A 22,917-nucleotide genomic window follows, 5' to 3' on the forward strand; every position below is an offset into this window, starting at 1 on the left:
GTTATGGATCACTTGGAAAAATACAAGGGGCCTAATTATGGCTTTACTGTGGATTCCAAAATTATCAAGACAAATGCAGGAATATATTTCTCATTCTTCAGCTACCTATTCGTGTGGATCTTACCCCTGCCCTGGGAAAGGCCTGTTGGGGAAGAATTTGGATATAGGTAAATTACATTATAGAATTGTGAGCTGAGCTTTTTCTGCTCTGAAGTTATTGCTCCCCCCTTCCCCCCCACTTTCTGGCAAATTCTTGCAGGATACATTATTTTGAAAAGCCTCTGTCCAGATTAAGCAATTCATTGTGTGTGTGTAAGTAATTATTTACTTATTTAATATATACAAAAAAAAAATTTTTGTATTTTTTTTCCCCCTTTCTCCCCTCCCTTTGAGATTTGTCATGTGTTGGGGTCTTTGTAACTTTTTTTTTTTTTCCTCTTCGTCTTTAATCATCACAGCCATTTACATTCTCAATGCTTAACAGTTTTTGGCCGTTCACCCAATAGAATAGAAATGTTGAACCATACGATAAGGACATTGTACTATTAACCTGTTAATGACTGTGTAGTGTAACTCCAATGCGGAGGTTTAAGGATCAGTCAAACTATTCATTGTTTTTTTTTTTTTTTTTCCCCTCCTGTATAGAGGTTAATCTAAATTAACACTACATGGACTACTCTCTGTGCACTTTATTTTACAAATTGGAGGCAGCATTCTGGAAGGCTTGGATGGATATATCTGTATCTCTATCCATGCAGTACCCCCTTCCTCCTCCTCCTCCCTCCCCCCCCCCCCCCCCCAATAGTTTTCATGGAAAATCAGAATTCAAGAGAACAGCATTCCAAACATGACATATTCCATACGATAATCAATGAGCAGCGTGGCATGCCCTTTCTTTATTTTACTCTGTTTTTTTTTTTTTTAGCATTATATTCCTTTTAACAAATTGACACATTTTGAGACACATTGGATGTATTATGAATGTCGAATGGTTATGGAGGTTTACACATTTTTATATATAAATGCCTAAAAAGATCTATTCCAGTATCGTGAATGTTTCAGGGTTGTTTGGGCCTCCATTGCATTAACTTAAAAGTAACCAAATTGCATCCTTAATATTGTGTTTATTTTGCAAACTGCATTTAGTGGAGAATATATTCAAATCTGCTATATGTTGCCATTTGTTTATTTTAATCCACCACAATTTTGAGGTTTAGTAAATATATCCGATAATGATATTGGCCTGATTTTTGTATTTCTTTTATTATTGATGCGTGATTTTAGGTCAGTGAATGCTAATTGTTGTGGACTACATAGTCCCTTGTTGCTTAGCTAGACAGATATCTTAAACTGGCGATCCTGGTGGGAGCCAGTGGTGTGAATGTAGCACTTTGTCCACTCTTCTGTGTTTCAGCATCGCGTTCCTTCATGTATCTTGTCTCCTTTGTATCAGTTCTGCTCCATCTCTTGCCTGTGTATGTATCTTTCTTCTGATTTTATTTATACAGATTGCTGTCAAATACATATATATAGTCCTTTTAAAGGGATACTCTAAGTACCTAATTTCCCCTCTTGGAGACCTTGAGCTAGGACTCTTATCAAAACTCTAAACTGACCTTTAAAAAAAAAAAAAAAAAAAACTGATGGCAATGATAAGTCTGTCCGTTTACTGAGCAGTTCCACTAATAAGGCCTGGTGAGTGGAAGACTGTGTCGACTGCTTACACTTGAGAGATGGATATAGATATATACTTTAATTTTGTTTTACTTGCACGTGTTTAATGCATTTATATATATATACTTTGGGTCAGTAACCTACGACACACAAGATGCCTTTATATGGCCTATATATCCTTATCTGCTAGTGCTAAGGAGCTGGTGGCCTATACCTCCAGCAGTTGCAGACCATGTGTACCTCTCCTTTGCGATCCTGCACTTCTGATCGATTCAGAGTGTTGACTTGCTGAGAAGCACCAAACTAGAAAGAAAGGTGTGCAAGTAGTCTGCATCCACTGCAAGTGCACATACTTAGCTGGGTAAAGTATGTGCACTTGTACGTACCACATACTTTAACCAGCTAAGCACCAGCAATCATCATGGATTTATGCCCCCTCCCTTTCCTGAGTTAAGCAAGAAAGAATGGCATAAACTTTACAATAACGTCTTCCCACAATAAAAAGCTGTTTTCGCACATACCACTGCAATCATTCAACACATATAACAGACGGCCAACAATCATACGTAGCACAATCTGCATCTACAAACTTACTACATACACGTATACACAATAACACAAAACCACCACACCCATACATACAACTAACATCACAGAGGTCCTACAAGCAGCTGACACACCTATACATAACTCCACGTCACAATTTGGCACCGTCCCACCCCTAGATACAGCGCAGGCAGCCTGCCCACACACAGACAAAACATGCAGCTTCCCAAATCTGCACACACCATAAGCATCCTACCCAACACACAAACGTCATCATATACATACATCTCTGCGTTCTGACTTCATTTTGCCTGGTAGTGTTTTGATTTAAGTAACAATCGTTATATCCGTTGTTTTAAAACATTTTTCAGTACGTATTATTGGAATACCTGCATTAAAAAGTCAAAGGCCAATCTATATGGCTCATTTTTAATGCTAATTGTCTTTAAAACTGATCTCCCTTAATAATTGATTTGTTATTAATAAGTATTCATTTTCTTAATCTTTTGTTCCTTCTTATTAATACAAAATATATGAAAGCTGGAACTCCAAGGGACTTCAGAATATTACATTGCCAATCACTATAATCTGTATAATGCATTAAAGTGGTCACTTCAAGCCCTGTATAGCCCTGCTGTAATGGTCATGGTATTTGGAGTGTCTCTTTAGACATTATCTGTGTTTTCAAAGAAAAACAAGTTAACTGTTACATTTCTGCTATTTATATACACTTTTACACACCCCTAGATTTGTAACTTGTTTTTTTGTTTTAATTTTGCTCCTTTTTTTTTTTTTTAATTTTTATTTAATTTTGGTTGTGCATGAATAGTAATAGCATATTGACAGTCTTGACAGCATAACAAAAGGAATGAACAATTTCAACATCCAAGACAGGTGACAGGAGTTTTTTTTTTTTTTGCAAATACAGGTTATAGTTGGATAGTATATAAGACAAGTTTACGAAAGCGTGCATATCAGCAGACAATTGTGGGAGAGGACTTTAAGGTGCACATACTGACATGAGGATCGTGAACACAGTTCTACATTATATACTGTGAAATAGAGATCAATGTTATAGAAGAGGGCTGTGAGTGAATACAAGATGTAAATCCACTGGCTGTATTGGGTCAGTTATCAAACAAGTGTACTAGTAAGGCATGCTAACAAATAAAAATCACAAGCTAAGGCCTACATGAGTATGCTATATTATGGCCTAGTGCCTACCTTTTGCCCAGCTGAGCAAATGTAAAGTGAAACTAAAACGTAAATCTAATCAAAAGGTAAGCCGTGGGTCTAAATATCTGCTAACTTAATTGCTGCATGAGTGGGACTTGCAATCCATGTGGAGGGCAGTTCAGCCTGTGCCCTGAGATGGAAAGTTGAATGTAGGTGGGTGCATTAGTCCAGCTCGTTGCTGCGGGGGACTCCATCGGCTCCCAGTGTGTGGGCACAACCATTCCGCTCCTCCAAGACCCACAATAATCCTCTGGGGGGGGGGGGGGGGATAAGGCCCTGGGATCATATCGGGGTGTGCCAGCGGCCCCTCCCGGTGTGGAGTCTTCGATTGCACGGGTTACACTTGCTGAGTTAGCACCCTCTGGAGCAGCCAGCAGTATCACATCGGCGGGGCTCAGGTTTCTGTGTGCTACTATTCTGCTGCAGCAGCGGCTTCCACCTTCTTTTCTCCATTTCCGATATCGGCGGCTATTAGTGAGCCGTGGCTGATGCTTGTATCTCAATCTCCTTGAGAACTTGCTGTGGTTGCGTGTGTGAGGCCTCACCTTGTGACCTGAGCCAGTGGGCTGGATCTGTGAGACAAGATCTCGGCATGTAGTGGGTGAGGAGTGTTCGAACGCTCAGTTTTGGCCAGAATTGGGCACATAGCCGATCAAAGGCTTGCAGGTCGTCGCTGTTAGCATCAGGCTGCAGCACGGCAGCCATTTTGAGCAAGAGTAGGCCACATTTTGAGTCCATTCAGGTACAGTGCCGTTCAGTCACCAGTGAGGACTGGGATAACCCCCACCGGGGGAACGGGACTGTCAGGTATGTTGCTGAGGGCACTGTGGCATTGCACCGGGCGAGGGATCGGCTGTCTCGCTCCTCCGGCGGTTTGCTATGCTCGTCAAGATCTCGGTTGATAGTGCAGATTGAGCCCGGACTGACAGTGCCAGGGGTCTGCTAGTCTGTGTAGTCCTAGAGGTGCTCCGGTTCGTCGTTTAGGCAAGCTGATAGACCAGTATTTGGCCAAGATCATTGAGTGGGCTCAGAACTCGGACAAAACACGTCTGGGCGCCATGAGGATTGGATTTTATTTGGATTCTGTGAAGACCCAGAAAAAAATAATCCAGTGAGTGAACATCTCTTCCCTGATTTTTCCAGCTCTGTTTGGAGCAGATTGTTCTTGCATGCCTGCACATTGTGCATTGTAACTGCAGCAAGCAGCGCCTGAAATCCTGAGTTTTGAATGATATGCAGACACGTGCATAGCGCCATGGAGTACGAATCCAATGTGTTAATGTCCACTACTTGGTTTATGGAGCAGAAGTTAGTGCTAGAACCTCACTGTTTAAAATGACTGGACATCTGCCTTTCCTTTTTATGAAGTGGAATATTTATAAATTAAAAAAAAAAAAAAATATATATATATATATATATAAAAAATAATTTCTTCCTAATCTGATTCACATGCAATTTTTGTTGCTGTCATGCAGAAGAACATAAAAACAATCTGTATATTTTGCAATATTTTATTTTAAAAGGTTGCCTCTTCCCTACCTGTCAGTCAGTTCCCAGCATAAAGGGGTATGCTGCTAGTAGAGCAATATGGAGCAGGAGAACGATTGTCTGTCAATGATCCTCTGCTTGTTTGAGCCTGATGGGAGTAGAGACTGTTTTCATATCTTTTTTACCAAACCTTTTATATACATATGTTGTCTGATGTAATTCTTTGTATACCGTATATACTCGAGTATAAGTAGAGTTTTTCAGCACATTTTTTTTGTGCTGAAAAACCTCAACTCGATTTATACTCGAGTCAATGTCTGTATTATGGCAATTTACATTGCCATAATACAGACAATGGGGCTGTGTAGGAGGGGGGCTGGCAGAGAGCGTTTACTTACCGCTCCTGTCAGCTCCCTCCTCCTCCACGCCGGTCCGGTCAGCTCCCAGTGTAAGTTTCGCGAGAGCCGCGGGGTCATAGCGCGTCCGAGAGACTTACACTGGGAGCTGATCGGACCGGGGTGGAGGAGGGAGCTGCAGGAGAGGTAAGTAAACGCTCTCTCTGCCAGCCCCCCTCCACTGAACTGCCAATGCCACTGGACTACCAGGGAGTGAGAGCCCCCCTCCCTGCCATGTATCAAGCAGGGAGGGGGGGGAGACGAAAAAAAAATATATAATAATAGAATAAAAATTAATATAAATAATAATAAAAATGCCCACCCCCCACCAAGGCTCTGCAACACATACACTCACACTGCATTCATACACACACACTGCACTCATTATATACACACTGTAAATAAATATTCGGTTAATATAATTTTTTTTAGGATCTAATTTTATTTAGAAATTTACCAGTAGCTGCTGCATTTCCCACCTTAGTCTTATACTCGAGTCAACAAGTTTTCCCAGTGTTTTTGGGTAAAATTAAGGGCCTTGGCTTATATTCGGGTCCGCTTATACTCAAGTATATACGGTACTTGTATTATAGTATCCACAGCTGCATTCATGCAATCTACTTGTTAACTGTCTGATGTGTATATCTAATGTATATACCGTACTTAAAATATTAGACTCTGATGCTTTTACACTGGAACTTACTTGTAAGGGACAATCTACGCACTATAACCTTGCATAGGTTATTCATTGCATCTGTAAGCCCACCCATGTATTAACTGGCATCACAAGATTAAGCTATACTTCTGCCTCTGCCTGTCCAAATATTTGTACCATGTGCATATGTTAAACCTGTCCGCACCTTTCCTGACTGGCCACTTTAAGGCTTACAGTTGAAAAGCAGTGGTCTTTTAAACGTGCACAGTTTCATCTGACAGCTCTACTCCTAATGCTGCGATGACGTTGTCAGTAGGCTGGTGCATCCACAGTACAGCAGCAATCAGCACAGGCAAATTCTATCCATCCTCTGCGACAAATGGAATTAATGTCAAGAACCTAACTGTCTCCCAAGAAACCCATCCTTGGGTCCTTGGGTACAAGATTGAAAATAATTTAAGCATATCTTGGTGCCATCCCATGGAAAGATGTGAATAAATTTTTTAGGATGGGTGCTTAACATTCTCTGCCAATAAGCCAGTCCTGCGCTGGCCCTAACTTGCCTCTCTACAGGCAGTTGCCGGCACCTGGGAGGACCCCAAAGTAAGTTGTCAAGCAGTGCTAAAATGGTTTGGCATCTTACTAAAGGATTGTGTGCCAGTGCACTCATGGCACCATAACTACTACAACATATTGGAGTGCGGTGGTATTTTAAGTATGCATAAAATGCCTCCTATTGAGATATTAAATCTGTGCCATCTACATATGGATAAAATTAACTCTATTTTACACCCTGCAGAATATTTTCTAAAACATGGCCACTGAGCAGCAAAAATCCAGTGTGTGTGTGTGTGTGTGTGTGTATATATATATATATATATATATGTATATATATATATAAATATTTTTTTTTTTTTTTTTTAATTGTGTATAACAAATTGTCTACCTACACTTTCTGATTTATTGGATCTCCTCAATGTAAAGATTATACTGTCCAGTTGGTGTTTTTGAAAAACAAATATCTCGTTTTAAACCCTTTTTTGCAATTATTATTTCAAGTGCTTTACAAGTTCAGACCCCTTGATTCTATGCTAATCCTATTAAAGGGCAGCTCCAAGCACCATAACTCTTCCCTAGGCACCAGAACCACTACAGCTTAATGTAGTTCTGGGCCATAAAGACTGTACCTGCATCCTCAGCAGCCTCTTGAGGTCTTCACTGATAGCCACCAGAATGACTTCCTGGGTTTGCTCCCACAAAGACCTGTGTAAGGAGCATTGTTCTGTGTCCCTTCATCCTACCCAGTGCTGCCAAACTTTACCAACATGCAGAATATACATCTATCAGGGGTTTATTCTCGGAACTCTAAATTGCTGACAGATGAAAACAGAATTATAAAAATGTAGGGTAAGATTTCTAAAAAAAAAAACTGCTTTTGCTCTGACTGCCAGGTACAAAGGACAGAACCTATAACGGTGACATATACAGGCTCTCTTATTTTCATGAATAATATTACTCACACCAAGTAAGCTTTGTTCTGTAAATCTCTGCTGTGCATTCACCCTATATGATTATGCAGCCAGTGGGCAAAAAGTTAGTTTACCCTTTATATATTTGTTATCCTGCATTAAATGGGAACAGTCACTTTGGAAATTATATCACTGAATAAAACATTGAAAATAATATTTTATTTTTTTTATTTTTTCCCTCTCTCCACATGAAGCTCCATTATCATTAACATTTTCATAGAAACCGTTGTTGGTAATTATATAGACCGATGGAATGGAATGTGTGTGTGTGTGTATATATATATATATATATAAATTTGCAAGTGAAAGCCCAAGTGTATTTAGGAGCGATAGTCCCTATTTTGGGCCCAAATCCCCCTATTTTAGGAACTCCAGTATTCTTGGTGTGTCTGTGAGTTCCACAGCAATAATACGTATAGTAAAGTGTCTTTGCAATAATTTTTGTTTTGAAATCAGTCTGTGTAAATAAGATACACTGTTCTTTTTTTAAAAATTTATATTTTAGTTTGATGTTTCTCAGAACAGCCTTGGCCATTGCCCCCTCCTCATCCCATTTTATCCATCCCAAACCAGTACTGTCAATGCCATAACCAGTGCACCATTGCAAATGAGGAGGAGAAATGGAACCTGTTTAATTTTTCGTCATTTGTTTGTGCTTTTTCTATGCTCACTGCCAGGTGGAAAGCACAGGGGTTATAACAAAGACTGACCCAGTCGCAGGATAAAGAGATACAGATTTCTACATTTCACACCTCATCAATACTTTACCTAGAGGGGAAAAGTTAACACGGTAACATTGTAGCAAGTTACATTAAGGGTCACTATTAACCCCATTCATGCAATACAGAGGCAATTCTTTTTAAAATTCCCCAAACAAAAACCAAATCTAACACATTGCTTTAATTACCTTTCAGTCCCTTAAGGCCTCATTCCAGTATGGAACGTCCTGCTTAACTTGCTTTTGCAGCATGGAGCTAGGCAGCATGGAGCTAGGTGCCTGCAGGAGCATTGTAGGCAGTGTGTGAGGGAGAAGTACTCTGCCTGTAGCTGCTCTCTGTAATGATGCCAGGGCTGGAGTGACGTCATATTCCAGCTCTCGGCATTATTACACAGCGAGAGGGGGTAGAGAGCAGCTACAGGCAGAGTACTTCTCCCTCGCACACCGCCTCCGGCTGCCTTAGCCGGCCGCCTCCATCCTCCTCAGGGCGGCCGCCGTCAAAGCTCCCTCGGTGGCCACACTAACTAGAGAGCTGGCAAATCCCAGGCGCCATGGCAAAATTTTTAGTCTACGTGGCGACCTGGCACTGGGATTTGTTGAGCCCTGGATTAACGTAAATGGCCATGCATGTCAATTGCACGGAGGTGTGACTAGGGCTGCATAAACAAAGTCACTTAATCCCTAAATTGCTTAAAATTGAGCAGTGAGACTGCAAGGGCACGGTCTATATACTAAAACTGATTCATTAAGTGAACGTTGTTTTGGTGACTATAGTGTCCCTTTAAGCTGGACAAGGCACATAAGTTCTGAAAACAAGCACCCGTCTAATGGTCAGGCGCCCATAAGCCCATACTCTGTCTAAATCAGGCCGTGGGGACCAGAAAATAACTAGTATTTCCCAGCCTATCCTGTCCTATTTTAACTGTGTTGTTGAGCATGTCCCAAAAACTTTTGCGATAGTGGTTTATGGCATATGTAATTGAGCATTCGGCAATTTCAGATGTGGGGAAAAAATAGTATGAATTTGAGCTGCTAATAAAGCTGGTAGAAGTGGCAGTGTGATATTATTTATATAGCCAAGAGCTGGTGTCTTCATATAGTTCAGACAGATTCATAAGTAGTCCCCAGTTACAGTGTTAATCGTAAGTTGCTCATGAAGACTAAATGGTTATGGTGATCACACTGCAAGTTTAATTAGTGGAATATGCATCCTGCAGGGTTGCAATCTTCTTAAAGCAACCTTTCCATATAGATTATTCCCAGCTATAGTCAACAATTCTATTCAAACATCTGTGTTTTCAAAGCCATTATGATATGACTCAGCATGTGCTATAATACATTTGAAATCAATATGAATTATTCTTATATGTCTACCTTAACAGGATAATGCGCTTCTTGCATTTTCTCTATACTTATGGTATCACAGTGGGTGGTACAAACTGGAGGGTACTATTCAGTACTATTACAATTTTATCTGGTGAAGGCCAGGCCAATTACTCCATTATATATCAAAAGAGTTTTGGATAATATGTGGCTGACCTTAATTTGGGACCAATGCCCATCAAAATGCTATTGTTTTATTCACAAGGTATGTTCTGGTAATGTTTCCTGTTAGATTTAAGGAACATTTTTATTTTATTTATTTTTTTATAGGCTTTATCCTTAATCAGAGAGAGAGTGAGTGTAGTACTAAAGCTAAAGTACTAAGTACTAAGCTAAAGGTGTGCCTCTGTGTTCCATATTTACAATAATGCATCTGTGTAGTTTGTGCACAAATAATTCAGTGAAAGACTGCATTCTCTGTGCAAAATCTAGTATTTCAGACACGGAAGCAAAGTGCTGGTTTTGAGCTATTTTATTCTTCTTCACAAGCGTTAAGCAGCAAAACTATCATTTCCTCTCAAATTGCAGCTGGGCTTTTACCAGTGGAGAAAAACTAATGCATGCAGATGGAAAGATAAAGGAACGGTGAATGATCAGAACGTGTAAAAAGCCCAAGTTAAAGCAGTGTTAACAAACGCCGTGTTTTTGCTACTCTGGAATATTTTTTCTATGTATGAAATATAGGAAGTGTTATTTGTACCTCAAGCTGGCAGTACATTCTGGGACTTATAGTTCAGCGTTAACTGAAGTGCTCCAGGTTGACTTACTCTGCTGTATCTGGTTTCCTGCTTTAACAGGATGCTGCCGAATGCATGAGAAGCCTAGCCTGTGACAGCAGACCAGTGCTATACCAGCTCTTCTGCTTTTCATAAATAATGTATATCCATGGACTTAAAAAATGCATTTATTATTTTACCAACTGGAGATGTGCCGATGTTGGTGAACTACATCTCCCATGAAGCTCAGCCACAACTTATGATTCAACTGTGCGAGATGTACTTTTTTTTTTTTTTTTTTTTGGCTACCTCATTTATATTTTATTAAAGTATATATTGTGTCACCTGTTCCTGATCTGTTTTGCTATTGTTTTTGTATTCATAGTGGTTGAGTTTAGTCTCTGTCTCTGACATACATTTGGGGAGGAGGGGCATGGTCTGTTTATGAAGAAATGTTGAGAGGGGGCTCTTTTAATCATTCCACATGGAATGATGTGCACCCAATATATGAAACTGCCTTCATTGGACACAGATCGCTGAACAGGGAAAGTAACTCCGAGACACAGCATTATCAGTTCATTGTGTAACTGTTTCATGACTCTTACACTGATTTATATAGGGGCAATGTTCTGAAAGCGATGCACGTTTCAAATTGGCACTGTGCATTATTCTTAGGTTTTTTTTTTTCCATCACTGCGCTGAAATAAGCCTCAGGACGCATATAGCTACTTTAGACTACATATCCCATCATTCTCTACAATCCCCTTTACTAGGTAGTATTAAATGAAATGGGTCTTAAAGGGACACTATAGCACCCAGACCACTTCTGCTCATAGAAGTGGTCTGGGTGCAAACTCCCATCGCCCTTAACCCAAGCTGGTAATTATTGCAGTTTATAAAAACTCCAATAATTACACTTGCAAGGTTAAGTCCTCCTCTAGTGGCTATCTACCAGACAGCCAATAGAGGGACATCCGGGTGCTTAGACGACTTTTTGTCGTCTAAACAACGCTGGATGTCCTCACGCTCTGCATGAGGACCTCCAGCGTCTCCGGAATCCCCATAGGAAAGCATTCAATAATGCTTTCCTATGGGAAATCCTAATGTGAGTGCAGCCATTGGCGTGCATGCGCATTAAGTGTCCCCTGGGAGCGTGGGCGGAGCCTGACTGAGCACCGAGGGACAATGGTGCTGGATTGAGTTAAACGGGTTTATTTTCCTGGCACTAGAGAATACCTTTAATAACATTGACCATTGGATCTAATACAATTGTCAGGAAAATGAATAGCTTTGATTATCCAAAGGTTTCTAAATTCAAAGGACATTCTAAGGACCATTCATTTTTTTGAGGGGGCAATTTAAAGAATTGACTTTACATAGAAATCGCAATGTTTACATGTCTGATACCTTGGCTGTCAGACTGACAACTTCTAAAAGCTTTTCCTCATGAGTCTTCATGTTTAACTTCCACCATGATTGTGCCAAATAACCTTACCCCTTCTGTTGGTGCAGGTTGCTATTGTCTGTTGTGTGTCTGTCATAGACAGAACTCTCTAGAAAACACAACAATTACAATTTTGTTAGTCCGTGACTGCCAGGAATCTATCAAAATAACTATTTTAACAAATGTCTAATTGTTTGTTATAGTTTCTTTTAAATGAAAGAAATGCCTAATCAGTACATGTAGTCATTGTAAAATGTTTATTTTAATTTTACAGTTTCATATTTGATAGGAAATTGGGTAGTACTTTTTCATACTTGGCAGCCAGCTAACACAGTTAACATTATAATATCTAGTGTTTATGGGGGTGAAGTCAGCTGCCAACCTGGTGCACCAAGCTCATGCAAGTTAAAAATAATCTCTGGAAAAAAATAAATCCTGTATCCACAATAACCTGTAAAGAGCCCATGGTTTTGCATTTGTCATGCTATTAGCCATTGCATGAATGTTAAATTCTGATGTAAAATATTTTACATGAAAATGGTATGTTTTGATCAAATTGTATCAATAGTTTGTATCATTTGTGATACAAACTATTGATACAACAGGTAGGACCTGAACATTTTTTTGCAAAGCGATATCCAATGCCCTCAGCATAAGGTGGCGGATGAGTGTCGGGTAAGATGTCTTTGCATAATGCAGAGACAGCTTTTCCTGTTGCTCCAACATCCTAAGATGAAACATCATTGTGCTGTAAAATGGGGTTCAGCACCCCAGTGAAACCACACACACACACACACACACACACACACACACGTAATACCATCCCCTTGCCCAGTTTGCAGCCAAGAGCAGTTTACTGACAAGTGTGCATTCAAAGAGGGCTGGTCAGACCGAGAACGTGTGGGCTCCAAATGCCAGTTTTAAATTACCATGGTGACCTGGGTCCTGGATCTGTCAATGACGTTGTGGCTTAAGGATAACTATCTAGTTTTCTAGCAATTTTTCTTCCATGATTCTCTTAAATGACTTTCTCTCATGTAGATTTATTGGTGGTTTATATATTTGTAAATATATCAGTGGCGTGGAGCACTAGTAATGATGGAGTACTTTCTTAATTTCAAATTTAATTGTATCTGATAGAACATTTAGTGGCAGGTTTTCAATAAACCCATGGGAAATGCAAGCTCGGATAATGGTACAATGAAAGACATGCTACACTAGCTTCTAATTTGTGAATATTTTTGTTCCATGATGTAATTTATATTGAATCATAAATGACTGCTAGTGTTAGACAAGTGGTAGTAATTATTCTGTGTTGTATGCCAAAAATGAAACTGGTCATGGAATAGGCCAACATGCATGCTTCCTTACCCCACTGGTGAAGGTGGGTCTCCTTGACCCCTCTGACCTATAGTGCACCGGCCATATTTATTTATTACTAGCATTTATAAAGCACCAACATATTCCGCAGCACTGTACAATTGGGGGGAAAAGACAAACACAATAAGAACAGACTGATACAACAGGTAGAGAACCCTGCCTACATGAACTGTAATGTCCTCCTGGTTTTATACTGTATGTGTCAGTGGCTAAATTTTTTTTTCTTTTATTTGGCCAGGTATATAGCTCCTATTCTCTATTTCTGGCAGTAAGGGTTCTAGATGCTCTATCCGTCTCAGGGACACACTAATCCGCATTCCAAATGGGATTCTGGTGTTTTCTTTTTGTAGGCTATTTTTTTTTAAAATTTGTTTAAAATATAAGTGTGCATATCTATTACAAATGTATACACGTATTCCCAAAGTAGACATAACTCCGAAATGTTTTAGAACATGTCCCCCAGCTACTGGATTATTTTTCCAATGGCTTGCAGAGTGTTTTATAGAATTGTGATCATTGGACAAGTTCTAGAATTGGTTGTACAGCTATTCTGTCCGCTGTGGAATAGTGTTAAAACAGTCTATATTAACAGGGCAGTGTACACAAATGATCTTATTATATACGAAGACGAAAAATACAGATACAATTTGTGAATTGAAACCAATAACTTGGGTGCATTAAAAAAAAATAAAAAAATGACCAAACTAAAACTGTAGTTTAAAAAGCTAGCCAAAATAACTTTATAATCACCAAGAAAAAGCTTGTGCACATCCCAATATCTTTACATTCTAACATTGACACATTCCCTCTCTAAAGGTGTAGTTCATTAGTGGTCGTAAGATAGGTGGCTTTTGTTTCACAGTTCCACAAAGAAATTTCAAGTTTATTTAAACGTTCCTCTTGCAGCATGTAAATTCTAATGCGTGCGTGATTTCACATAAATAGCTCTGTAGATTCATTAACTTACACTTTGAACTGTAATTACTAAAACTGAAATATATTTAAATGAAATAGAAATGAAACTGTAGCTACCATAACCACTGCTGAAACTGTTTGCAAATTAAAAACCCATACCTTTTTTAATTTCTAAGTTTCTTTTTTTTTTTACGTATGGTGACTTGGTAAGATGGACGGGCTGGAAGAAAATAGTAAGCTTTGTGTTTGGCCCTTGGCTCGTTTATATGGTGTGTTGCAGAGCTGCCATATAAGAGAAGGGGTTAAATGATATGAAGGTGGTTGACTTCCGCTGTAGAGGATCATCTGAACTAGCCTTACTGGTCATTACTACCCTTGATATGCTGTATTTGAGTAAAACTAGTATTGTATGTAGCGTCATTGTTCTGCATGTTATGATTATGTGATTCTGGTGCAACTAATCTAGGGTTATTCATATTTTACATTGTAGTTTTAGTTGTATAGAAGCATCTTGGATCAAAAAGCTGTTACCCCACTAATGAAAAATTATGTAATTAGGTACATTTTATATTATGTTCTTTCAAGTATTTATCCAATCGCTGTTTAAACATCTATACAGACTCTGATAAAACCACCACCTCTCCAGGCAGAGAATGCTACTCCCTTATTGTTCCTACTGTAAAAAACATATTGGTTGAATGCTGCTTGTAGCTACTGGCTGTGCACATATTAATTTTTTTCCCCTCTGTATGTTGCAGAAAACACGCTCTAAACTGCCACAGGATGAAGCCGGCCCTCTTCAATGTTTTGTGTGAAATTAAAGAGAAGACCGGTAAGAACACCTGGATTATTGACGTTATTTTCTTTAAATGAGAATACTATGGCATGTCCTGTATGCAAGAAGGGGGTAGACCAAGCACATACAAGGCTGATCTCCAGTTGTGATTCTCTGGATGCACTAAAAGGGTTAGACTTTGCTGGGTATTTGGATTTTATAACACGCTAATTCCAATCGACGCGATGGTTATTAAAGGGGAAGCTCATACATCGTACTACTTTATTAAACAAATCGGAGAGTTTCAAATTAAATCTTTAAAAAAAAAAGCACACACAAAAAAACCTCATGAAACTATTGCCATGTTTATCAAGTTGGTTAGTCTTCTACTGTCTTGGGTGTTTGCACTTTTTTTTATTTTTTTATTTTTTTGGGACATCTAACGAATTTTGGACATCTCTGGACTTCATCATACAGTAGCAGTCTCTTTTAATGTCTCCTTTCCATCCTGTCTATTCGACTTCCTCCGCCCCTCTTTCTTCTGGCTTACCTCCATAGTGTTCCTCCTCCCTGCAGACTGAAGGCCAGTGTTTAACATATTTGGAAAGGTTATTTATGACAGACTGTCAGTCTGGGGGCTCTAAGAAGCCCTCTCTGCTGTAGATTTTTCCACTCCCCCTCTCAAAACTCCTTTAACAATCTACTAAGTGAGTGCCACATACATACTTTGCTTCAGATTTCTGTTTATTATGCCATCTTTCCATTAGGTTGTTACAATCATTTTCCTGTTCCCTAAAGGCGAAGTGATGTGGGCATTATGGGAAATTTAGTCCCCAAACCTCTGCAGTGCCTAGCTTAGACATTTGTTATAATACAATCTCATTCCATACTTCCATGAATAAACGTTTAAGTTGCTCAAATTTACCCACTTCCTTGTTCTTGCTGTCCCTTCAATTCTGGTAGTCCATGCTAGCATTTCTCCTTCACATTCACTTTCCACACTCCTGTTATCCTCCCTCCTCTATTTCTCTTTGTCTTTCTTGCTCCCTCCCGCTCATTCCCTTTCATGCCTGGTAATAGTGAGGCCATCAGTCCAGCGGAGTCAGGCTTGAATTCATCTGTGACAGGCAGCTTTCTGGAAACTTTACCTGTCTTTCTACATTCCAGGCTCTCATTTAGCCTCCTGCTTGTTTAACCCTATGCACTCAGAAAAGAAGGTGCATAGAAATAGAATTGTATAGAATGCATTTGTTTCTGTGTTGGCATTGTAAGGAAATTTATAGATGATCCGACCATGTAGCAGAGGTTTGGTGCCCTGCTTCACAGCAACATCTAAGGAGTAACTTCATTTAGTTAATAAGGGGCACGCACTTGCATAAACACACTGGCATGGGGGGTGCCCTGCTTTGACCCCCATGCCATAAACTCATTGGCATGGGGGATGCCCCTCTTTGACCCTTTATTCCATAGGTTCCCTCTAAATAACAGACCGACATCTGCCCTTCGGAATTCATACGTTCCTTTGATACCAAACCAGTTCCTCTAATTCATGTGCGCTCATTACAACGGACACCCTTTTGCTGTCCTACGTAAGGTCTTGTCCTTTTGTGTTCCAGCATTGCTAATTTACTGTCTTGTCGATTGAGTACTATGTGCTGTTCCAATATTTTGTTTCCTACTCCCAACTTTTTTTTAGAAATAGTTTTCCACCATCCCCAGACTCTCCTCCTCTCTACCGAGTTCATCCAAAGTTCACTAATGGTGGTTTAGGCTTTTTCCCTGACTTTTCACCCTCTGTCATCATAACTCAAGGGTAGACAGAACTTCATCCAAAAGGAGGAGGAGGAGGAGGAGGAGGAGAGGAATCTGTGCAAAGAAAAATATACCCTTCCTGATCCCATTCTGAATTGTGTTGCAGAGAAAGTTCCATTATTCATTGCTTCATATGTGTAATGAGTTAATTGTCTGGCCTTTTTCATGGTTTATGTAGAACATTTTATGTAGGGGGGGGGGGGGGGGAGAGGGGCAGACTGCTTTGACTTTATCTAAAGCTGTATATCTTTGTCTGTACTGTTTTTAGTGCTGGATTTGAATAACATTGATGTCGATCCAACCTAGAACTTCCTAACCACATAAGCAAAAACCGGTTGAGGGGGGAGCTACCTGTTGCTTACGTTGTTGATTATGTATTTACCTAGGTGTGTACCCATAGAACTTTGCATTGAGGGAGTCTTCTACAGAGTTTGAAGATGAAATAGCAATTGTGTAGCACATAGTTTGTCAGAGCTTTGCTTCACTGGGACAGCACCTTCTTTTACAATTACCGGTATTTAAAAATTATTTGATCTAGCTTTATATGGGGGCAGACTGTAAGCACGTTTGAGCAGGGTCCTCTACCTATTGTTTCTTTAATTGCCTAATTTATTGTTAAATCTCCCCCTCTTACAATATTGTAAAGCGCTATGGTATATGTTTTAGCGTTATATAAATGCCAATAATATTATAATGTTGCATGAGTATAGTGTTAGAAAAATTATGTAAGTTGAGCAGTCACCATGGATACCAATAGAATGCTCCTGCTGATTCCATGGTGACTGCAACACTTAAAACTTTAAATTATTCATATATCTGTGGCATTTTTATATCCTACTATCCAGGTCTCTTAGTGACCAGTAGAATGGATCACATTTACTTGGCCCCTAGTATTTTTCCATATTGATTTACTCTGGCATGGCGTCATTGGGATTATATACTGAAGGTTTTGCTTCTGTTGGGCATTAGGACATCTCCTGGGAAACATAATTTTAATTATTTATATAGTGCCAACATATTCCGCAGCACTGTATAATAGATGAACCAAGACAAACAATTCTAACAAAACACTTTTGACGTATGGGAACTTTAGGTGAAGAGACCCTTACCCAAATGAGCTTACAAGCTAAAGCACGGGTAGTAACATCATAATCTTACTTCACCTGGGCTACTAAATAATCTTTAAGTCCATGTCCATGTAGATCAATAAACTATAGAAGATCGATGCATGGCAAAAAAAAAAAAAAATATATATATATATATATATATATATATATGTATGTTTGTTTGTTTGTTTTTTTGTGTGTGTTTCTTCTATAGTTTATTGATCTACATGGACATCCATGATAATCGAATACTTTGGACTTATAACATTCAAATTATACTTTATTTGGTGTTTTGAAAGAACAATGTGTTCAATTCATTTTATTGTTTTTTACTAGTCGTTATTTAATTTTTTATTATTATTCGTATTAAAGCTACAATAATGCAGCATTGTGTTTGTGGTACTTGTAAGAACCTCTACGTACTAAAAATCACAAAATGTAGTAGAAGATACCTCCAGTAATGGATTTTGTTTTCCAGCAAATGTTTATTAATTTAATTTATTTACACCTGTGCATTAGCCATCCCAGCAATTAACCTAGCTTAACAGCTACTCTGCTTGGTCAAGTGAGAGAATCCGGCAATCTGTCAAAAACCAGATAGATCCTGCAAAGTTATGTATCTCGGTGTGATCTGAAAGTTCAGTGTCTTACATTTAGCTAAAGAGAAATTTTCAGTGTTAATTCCGTATCTGATCACAAGCCAAAAGAGCCACTTCCTGACATCTGCATGCCTTGGAAGTCCTGAACATGTAAATTGGATACCTAACCTTGCCACATAACAATTAGAAGGAACATTCGTCTCTGTGTGATACGTAAAACATTACCTTTTCCCCAGTATAACAGCGTAACAAGACTAGCTTCTAAAATGTTAAACCCCAGTGTAAACAAGTTACATAGGCATGAAGTAGTGTCCTGGGTGAATGTCTTGCTATATACACAGCTTTAAATAAACTAGATGTCCTCAATGCAAAACCAAGAGCTGACAGTAGTGTATTCTAACTCAAACTATAAAACCTGGCATTCCCAGATCCCAATACAAACTAAATCTAACCTTCCTCTGAACTTTTCTGTCAATGTTTTATGACCAAATGTCAATTTATAGAGCAGTGGAATTCCATCCCAGCTACAGAAGGAACACAGGACGCAAGCCTTTAACTCCTTCCTTCAATCTCGTAGTCTGAACCCTTCACCTCGATTTGACAAACTCCAGAAACCAAGGAGCTACTGTTTCTTAAAATACTATTGTTGGTACATAGGTATTTGCATTATGTTCTTTAGACTTTTTTTTTTATTATTAAAAACTCAAGTTGGCTCTCTTAAGCTCCATATCCCCTTCAGCTTTTCGTATTGGATATGTTATAAAAAAAAAACAAAAAAACCTTGGCCGTGACCCCCAGTTTTGTCGACTCCTTTTGAGTGGTTTGATAAAACCAGGGTCTCTCCTCGCATCTAAACTTGTCCCCTCTGTTATGGCTTGGCTAATGAAGGAAGGCACGTCTGCACTAGCCCATCCAACTTTGAGTGGCAATGCCACTATAGTTCTGGGGGTGAGTTAGCCAATGACTTTTACACCAAAACTACTACAACTAACTAACTACAGTGGCTATGGTGCTTTGTGTCCCTTTTTAAAAAATATTACAAGGTACAGTAGAATGGATTGACATAATAGATACACAAAAAATGTAGAAAACAAGGGCAGCATAACGTGGACCATGTTCAATATGAAAATCTATAGACTTTTCCAAAGTGAAAAAATATGAATTCTGTGTCTGTTTTGGCTCCAAACTATGTATGTTTAGTTATAACATTCTTCGAATATTGCCAACTCTCGGCCTCTATACATGCTTCAGTGAGTTTTCTCGCTGTTTGGACCATTTTTAACCGAGTGCAACTGGAACAATTTTGGGGCATGGTGCTTAATTTGAATCGGTTGCCATGGAAATCATTGGAATTTTTTTTGGCAGTGTACTTATTTTCCCTAGAATTTCTCCAGTTGTACCTTTAATAAAGAACTGTCCTTATATTTAGCTTTTGAGTTCTCAAGTAATGGGAGTTTAAACAAATGACTGCATCTCACTACTAGAGAACTGTTTTTCACCTACCAGACACCCCTGGGCATTGTGAGGCTGTTGCCACACATGCCATGAGTTAAGACTATTTTACAACCAAAATCACAGTCAGATTTTTTTTTTTTTCTAGTAAGTTGGTCCTGATGTCAAACTTGCTAATTTAGCTTCTATGGGTGATTAATTATGTTACAGTAGCACTGTCACCTAAATATTTCCATTAACATATTTAAAACAATAGTATACATATACTATTATTTTTTTAAAGAAAATATGGATTTTTTTCTCCAATATAAACAAATCTATAGAATGTTTAGCTAAAATTGCAACTTGGATTTTCTTAGTTTTTTTTTTTTTTTAAATATGGAAGTGGCCACATTTTGAATTGAGTTTTCCAAACCCACAAAGACAAAAGCAAATAAACCCCCCCAAAAAGCTAAACTGCAAGGAATATGTTATGTCCGCAGCCAATCATAGTTTAGAATTGGCAAATTTAGCTTCCATATTTTTACTGTGCATAAAATCATTATTTGAACTCGTCAGTTTGATTGTGAAGTGTAACGCATTGTCCTTAAGGGGTTAACTTCTGAAACTAAACTCGTACTGAGAAAAAAATTAAACAAAATAAACATATGCCAGCATCTAACGGAAGCTATTTATTCCATGAATAATGTCTTTTTAAATAAATCATGGTCCTTTAGTTCTGATAATGCATAAGGATTTTTTTTTTTTTTTTTACCGTACTGTGGCCGCCACTGTCACGTTCACGGATTCTTACACCATATTAGAATGTTTGAATTGTCTTTCAGTGCATTACGGGAAACGTTACAATAAACCACTGTTGCAGGATTCGCTATTGTATGAGACTTAAGGCTAGTTTTCTGCAGATATAGTAATGTGCTTTTCGCTTGATAGCCATCATAATATCCTAATAGATTAAACAAATAAAGCAATCTATCTGTTCCGGGAATATTATTTTGTTGTGTTTCTAGTAAAATGCCCCATGGAAACATACATTCTGTGTTTGTCTTGGATCTAGAGAAGCAGTTTCTCTTCAGGGCTTTATCCTGCTCATTTTCTGTTTGTATTTTTATCATGCTTTCATTTAGTGCTTTTTGTGTGTGTATTTTATAAACTGTTGATAGGTTTACCTCCCTTGTGGTTTGATTGGGGGGGGGGGGCTTTAGAAAGAAGTACTTGTGAAAGGATATGCTTCTCTACTTTTGTTATGTTGAAGATCCCTTCGTGTTCTTCTGGTCATCCTATCCATTCTCTCCACCCTATACGCAAATTGAGCACAGCCATCTCATTAAGATTATACGTTTGACGGTTTGTTGTCCATTTTGCTCCCCCCTTCCAAGTTCCCGATTGGTTTGGGATAAGTATAACTCCAGTGAAACTCCTCACCAACCACCACTGCATCTATGGACACAGGGAAACCGGATGTCTTACGTTTCCAATATTACAGAGAAATCCGAAAAACATGCTTCCAGTTCTCTAGACTTCAGATCAGGTCTACAAATTATTATTTTCCACTGCCCTAAAATATGGAAGTAGAGAAGGGAGCAAATGAAATAATGGCATGTCTTTTTAAACAACCAGTACAAAATAAGTTATTAAAAAAATAAAAATAAAAAAATAGAGAGAGCATTAGTTTATGAACCTGGTGGTTTTTGCCACTGCTTTCCTCTATGGTTTCAGTATTCCAATCCCCTTATTTAGTTTGTAGTCTGTGGTTAGCACTCGGTGGGTGTTGTTGCCTGTGCTTTCTCACACAATGTAATTCTGCAGATCAGGAACAGAGCCTGATGTATAGAATGTGCTTGGATAATGGGGCTTGTGAGAGGCAGCTCCCGACACGGTATTGTTATGCTAATAGGCTCTCTGCAACACTCATTGTGAGGGTTGAGTGTTTTATTAACACCATAATATTGTTATTAATACATGCAGAGAGCGGCCATGGAGAGCCTTGGATCCCTCAGGCATCAGATCAGTATTCCAGCTGTGCCAGCCACTAAAGAAGAAAGAAGCACAAAGGAAACCGTATCTGCCACTTCTCAGCATTTAAACTCCAGCACATTAAAGATTCTGTCCCACAGTGCAGCTTAAAGCACATGGCCAAGCAGCACTGTACCTGCCGAACATGCAGGGTTAAGTCCCACAGAGGAGCTGCAAGCCTCTTATCTGAGTTACTCGCTCTTTCTGAGAATTATCGGTATGTAAATCACAAGCCTTCCAGATAATTGGTAACTGGTTGACTGGCTATACGCTATCTTGGCTGAAAGTCGCTGTCTCGGGGTAACCATACATTTTAGGATATTTCACTGGCAAAACGTAACAGAAGGAAACTTTAGTTTACATTATCTGTCCAAACCCAGTCAAAACCCCTGACTGTTCTTGCTTTCAACTTAAAGGATGGGATTGATACGGCTCTTAGTCTGATGTCACAAAATAGATTTCTACCTGTGTGAAGATGTATTGTATCCCCGTGTAATGTTAGAAGTGATTGGTGCATCTTGTAAATGTTAGATTTGGCGCCATGTACCCTATCTACAATAATATTCTACCACCAGCTTGCGTTGGTATCCGTAGGATTTATATTGGATATATTCGTATATAAATGCTTTGCAGGGGGTGAGGTGTGCACCAGGATTTTTAAGTAACAAAATTCATCAATATATAATTGGTTTTGACTTAACAAAGTTGTTGTTTGCGCCCGTTTACAACAACTTTTGTCTTTAAGCACTCTGAGAGTTGAGTATAAATAAGCTGTACATTACAGCTTGGTGTTTTTTCTTTCTTATATGGAAAGACCTATTAGGTGTACACATGCTGTTCACCTGTGAAATGTTGTAGTTTGCACTTGTTCAGCCCTTGTGAAATGCTCAATGAAGAAGTGCTTCGAGGAGGTGCCACATAGGCATGAAATGCGTTGGTGCTTCGCCAAGTGCTCTTCCTTGGTTATGCACAGTTCAAATGAGAAAATAAAGTTCAGTATTCAGTTATTAGCCATTGAGATGTCAGCCTTCTTAAGGGAAGCTGGCTGCTGTTTGGTTTTGGTTATGCATGTGTGCTGTCC

At 39.0% G+C, this 22,917-nt stretch overlaps 1 protein-coding gene across 4 annotated transcripts in view; it reads left to right on the forward strand.

Moving 5' to 3' along the window:
* The window catches only part of LOC134567964 (pre-B-cell leukemia transcription factor 1), a 132,265-nt gene that overhangs the window by 4,746 nt on the left and 104,602 nt on the right, over window positions 1-22,917 (forward strand). For all 4 annotated transcript variants that reach the window (XM_063426143.1, XM_063426144.1, XM_063426145.1 and 1 more), the window contains exon 2: window positions 14,838-14,911. In XM_063426143.1, the coding sequence (XP_063282213.1) occupies window positions 14,838-14,911 (74 nt within the window). The remainder of the gene's footprint in view (window positions 1-14,837; window positions 14,912-22,917) is intronic.

This window comes from Pelobates fuscus, chromosome 7, assembly GCF_036172605.1.
Source record: "Pelobates fuscus isolate aPelFus1 chromosome 7, aPelFus1.pri, whole genome shotgun sequence".
Lineage (NCBI taxonomy): Eukaryota > Metazoa > Chordata > Amphibia > Anura > Pelobatidae > Pelobates > Pelobates fuscus.